General features: G+C 37.9%; 1 protein-coding gene across 2 annotated transcripts in view; it reads right to left on the bottom strand.

Moving 5' to 3' along the window:
* The window catches only part of MCTP2 (multiple C2 domains, transmembrane 2), a 102,867-nt gene that overhangs the window by 52,791 nt on the left and 44,743 nt on the right, over nt 1-5,333 (bottom strand). For both annotated transcript variants that reach the window (XM_009710655.1, XM_009710656.1), the window contains exons 12-13: nt 5,207-5,309; nt 2,733-2,835 (exon numbers count right to left, since the gene is read on the bottom strand). In XM_009710655.1, the coding sequence (XP_009708957.1) occupies nt 2,733-2,835; nt 5,207-5,309 (206 nt within the window). The remainder of the gene's footprint in view (nt 1-2,732; nt 2,836-5,206; nt 5,310-5,333) is intronic.

The raw sequence follows: 5,333 nt of genomic DNA, 5'->3' as shown, positions 1-5,333 counted from the left end.
ATGCAAATGCACTTCCATTTTCAAAAGAGATTTTAATGCAAGTCATATATTAGGCCTGATTACCTAGAGAAATTAAACCTATATGATTTTCAAGGCTTGAGTCTTTAACTATTGTTCTCTTTCAGCATATTTATCTAAATGGTTCAAAGGATACAGTCAAATTTATAGTCAAAATTACAACATACCTCAAAATTCCCATTTCAAGAAAAAAGCTTAGAAAATTGCAGTTCTCTGAGCAGACTAAGTTAATAGGTGCAAAATGTTTTTTAATCAGAAGCAGAGATGAATATATTTACACTAGATTTCACTGAAATAGGAGGCAGAGAAGTTTGGACGGGAAGGAAGAAGATCAGTTGGCAAGGGAAAGCATAAACAATTTTTATTTTTTTTGTCTCGAACCTTGGACAAAAAACCTACGCTGAATAGTTTGGACATTACCACACACATGCACTCCCCTCCTCTGCCTTGTTACATGCTTCCTAAGGGATACTTGACAAATGCCTATAAAATCAACAGAAAATCCAAATCTAACATCTTCTCACTGTGAGCCCACACAGCCTGCTGCCAATCATGCAGACCATTTGGCAAGCACTGGATCTGCAGGAGAGCAGCTGCTCCAGCCACTCTCTTCCAGTAACATCAGAGATACGAGGACTTGGGGAAAAATTAACAAAGTGATCAAAAATGAAATAAAAGATGTTAAGAGGTTTTTTCCTCCCTGTAAACATCAAATCATCCTCCATGCCCAACTGACTGTAATATTGTTCTAAAACTGGGGATATTGACAACTCAAGCCACTAAAATAGACAAACAATGTAAAATATCCCCAGCCTCAAAAAGAACTTGCGGTCCAAGCCATGGAGGGAAGAGGACTGCAAAGCACACAGTGTGTGGGGCACCAAGAGCTTGGTATTTACTCCTCAGCTTCTATTGCTTAGGTTCTTTATATCCCCAAATTGCAGGGGCTCCCCTGTTCTGGACTCCAGTATAACTTGGAAAGAGCACATGGTTGATGAAAACAAACACACTTTCATGAAGAGATTCAGAAGCCACATTGCTTTTAATTCGCATACACAAGAAATAGACTTCTTGAGACAAAATAATAACAAAACTGGAGCACATTGGCCTTTTATTTACCACTATAAAGCATTCCTTAGGTTGGGATCATATCCTCCAAGCCAGTTCAAGAGTTTTCTGGACAGTTCACTATTTATTTGGAAACATAAAATACTTGCAGTTTCCCTCTCTGATCTTGACTGGTCCCTTACCTAGACTATGCTGACTCTGTGGGCTTTACATGGCACACTTTGGTCAGATGGGATCTTTGCTTTCCCTCTAGAAACCCCATGTTTCTCCAGTCTCTGCTAGGACAGAGCCCCACTAACCCATTATTGCAATACTGCCTTTCCTGCAGCAGCCTACCTCTAAAACTCAAAGACCAACTCTTGCCTTAACCAGGAAAGATATGTGCCAGCTTTTCTGCAGAGGTGTATATGCTTTCATAGGGATATTTCAAAACAATACTGTAATTTTGTACTCTGTAATTTCCATCAGGATTCACCATCTGCCTATCTGAGAATGCTATTACCCACAGCATCACACTGTGCATTACCAAAAGCATCTCACTACTACACGTATCACTTGAATTATGTTATACATTGCAAGCATGAATGTTTGTACAGGGTTCAATGCAATAGTCACTGCACAAATACCTGTCACACTCTCTCCTATGCATAGAGAACCTACTGCAAAACATCAGTGCCTCAAAACTCAAGGAAACTCCCATGCTTAGAGTTAAACACATTTACACCACTTGACTGATATGAGCACAAGAGTCTCCTAATGTTTCAAGCCTCATCTACTAATTGATTTAATAAAAGTCACAGCCTAGAAAGTTCTCCCCAAGCATTACTGCAAAAGTTACCAAATCTTCTGTGATACTGCACATGCACATGGAGCTGTTTACATCCTCTTGATCTGGTTTACTCACTCTATTATTACCAGCCTTGTTCCAAAATTAAATCAGTCTTGCCAAACACAAAGCTGCTTTTTTCCCATTTCTCTATTAATGTCTTTTAATGACCCTTTTATATGTTCCCCTCTCTTTAGCTTGGCCTTTTTTGGTCGTTTCTGAAAAAGATGCAACTCTCCTTAATCTCCAGAGCAACCACTTTCCCCTGAGCTCATTTTGTTTCTAGTTTTGATTTTATACTCCCATGGTAGCACTCACTCTTCACTTATTTACAGAACAAAAGCCACCAGTCTTTAAAAGCATTATGGAGTAGAAAACACCCCTTTTAGGTAATTTTATTCAGCTGTGCCAATAACAACAGCTATCTCTAGTCAATCCTACTGTGATATGCAATTACTTTCTTGGAGTAAAAAGAAGCAAGACAGAACAAAGACATGCTTAAAGTGTTACCTTCAGAAGATGATGTGGAAACACACAGAACAACTCAATTATATTTTCAGACCTACATGGCATATAGTACTGATGAAGTACAGACACTTCTGCAATTTTCTTTCCAATCAACCAAATTTGTACTAAAATGGGTTGGCAATGCTCGTTACACTAAGGAGAACTATAAACACTGCCAACTAAGGTATATATGAATCACAAAAGCTGTTTATCTCTAAATCTGTGTTGCTTTGTGCTACGGGGAAAAGAAATGCAACTCGTTCCCAGCAAAACCATCAATGTTTGAATGATATATGTGGCAAAGGTAACTTACAGACAGCAAAGGGATGGCAACTTTTCCAAGAAAATCAGGGGGTTTATCTCCATCTTCATCAAACACTGTCACTTCCAGAACATCATGAATATCTTTAATAGGGCTGGAACGAAAAGTGCAGACACATTAAAATATAATATTTGGTACACATGCACAGAGTCTCATCCACAAAGATCTGAGAATACTATTTTACTAATTAAGTTTGTATTACCTTGGAGTATAAAACTAGCATTTAATTAAATTCCCCCAAAAATGAATCAAATAATGGGTATTCCCCAAGCTTTCCCCTCATGTTTTAGTCCCATAACTAGGTGAAGAAAATAACTACCAGACGGTGACATTTTTTGTGCATTGATGATGTTAACAGTGTAAAACCCAGCACTCCAACAGAGAAAGCTGGTGACTGGAAGAGGTCAAGGGCTGAATTCAAAACCACGCTTCAGGACATTAAAGATACAATCCAGGAGACAAAACTTATGTAACTTCATTTGACTTAATTATTGAACAATTATCTCCCTTTTGAGGGACTAACAAAATCAATTACTTTAAAAAAAAACATCAACCCTAATTAAAGGCCAAATGTAAAATATTTTTGTTTCATTCAGTGCAAATGCTCTACTGATGTGACAGAAGGCATTTGATCCTAAGTATTTATCAGATCATTAATAAATCTGAGCCTCCTTTGAGAAAATTTATATCTGTGTGCCTGCAAAAGTACACTTAAGTGCAGATGACTTACGAGTTGCATTCATTATCCCCTCTTTTCCTTTTTCCACGTGTAGAGTTAAAGAAAGAGGTACATGGTACTCTCTGTGTGTGTTATTTAACTAAATGTAGTTGTTCTGCCCAAAAGAAGGTGGTTTCAGAGCAGTCCTGCTCCCAGAACCTCTGCCTGCAACACGGTGGAGTTGCTCCTCACAGAGCAGAGTCTGAACCCAAAAGCCACCTGGCTGTCTCTCCAGCTAGCAGCTGTAGCATCCTCTGTGATGTGACCCAGTGGCACCCCAACAACCATGGAATGCCCTGTTTTCGAGACATCATGGCTTTAAAATAAATTGCAACCTGCCACTTCTGCAATCATACTTCCACATTCCTCTCCAAGCCATTATCACTTTCCATATGATATAGCTACCAGTGATATAAAACATTAAAACCCCACAGCGACACACACAGACAAGTGTGTTGCAGAAAATCAGAATATGATGGGAAGGGCTCTCCGGTGGTATTGAACCCTCTGGCTGAAATGGATTCATCTACTCAAAACAATCCACTCTGCTCCAAAATAAATCTAAATCAATAGCTTTTACATCCTTAATTGAAATTTTTTTAAATGGCCAAAAATCTAAGGACAGATGTGAGAGTCTGACTGGCTCTGCAGATTTGGTGCTTGGACTAGCCATGCAACAGCAATAAGAAAGTTAGAGAGAGTCTCTAGCTGACATTTGAGACCCACAGGAAGTTTAGGCACATATTTTATTTTTAAATAAAATAATTTTGGATTCTTATTAGATTTATTTTGTTGGCTGAACATCCGACAAGACTCATCTGCTGGCACAATCTCAGAATAAAGAGCGATGAGGGGAAGTTTCTTGAGGACAGACAAAGTAAGAGAAAGGAGTCCAAGAGACATGCATTCAGCTGCACCCATGAATTAAACAGAAAACCTGCAAGGTACTTCTGTCAAAGAGATCAGATAGTTTTTATTGTGTTTGCATGCAGCCCAGTATTTATGAATGTTGCTTCTGCAAGAAGTCCATCATTCTCAAATTGTTCTTCCAGTGGAGAGGTGCAAATTTTATAGATATTCCATTGCTAGCCCTCACAGTTGCCTTCCTCGCCACAGACGGCTACAGTCTTGAGACATTTATTCACGAAAATTATTCACGAAAATTTTTGGCAGCATAAAGCAAGATTAAAAAATTGTGCTGCCTAAAAGCAATACCTAAATGATCACTTTTGTTATTAATAAAGTTACCCAAAAAATACTACTTTGATTTCCATAAAAATTTAAGCTTCTAATTTGGGGTAAGCTATGTTTGACTAGTTTAAATTCACAAGATATACAAGGAACAACGTGAGCTCTAATTTTCTGGTTACTTACAAATTAAACAAGAATTCTATCACGGTTCAATGAAACATTTTATTTTAAATCACGGAAAACGTAGGCATGAGTATCTGGACTCTTTCTGTTATATTATCTCTTGGATCCAGCTATGACTCCATTATGTCTACTCATGATTCTTCCCATAAATACCACAGTAATTTTTCTTTTAATGACTTCTATTAATAAACTACATACAAGAACTAGTCAAAGGCAAAAGGCTTTGAGTTATATTTGATATTTCTCCAACATCCTCTCTATGAAAAAATGATATCTTAAAATTGACCTTTGTATTTTCCCAAAGTCGATAGCATTTATAGTTAAGCTGCTAACTGCTTGGTGTTGTGCATGTTTTCAAAAGCAATTCACTTACAATGTAAAAACTTTGTTCCACTCTGGATTGAGGTTCTTGTAAACGGTGTGTGTTTGAAGACTGTCATTTCCCAGCTCTAATACACAGAAAGGATCACTTTTACCTAGGGAACGATCAGATGGAATTT

The sequence above is a fragment of the Cariama cristata genome, unplaced genomic scaffold (assembly GCF_000690535.1).
Source record: "Cariama cristata isolate BGI_N322 unplaced genomic scaffold, ASM69053v1 scaffold2612, whole genome shotgun sequence".
NCBI lineage: Eukaryota > Metazoa > Chordata > Aves > Cariamiformes > Cariamidae > Cariama > Cariama cristata.
Note: the sequence above shows the minus strand (reverse complement) of the source record. Positions and strands in the feature narration are given on the sequence as shown.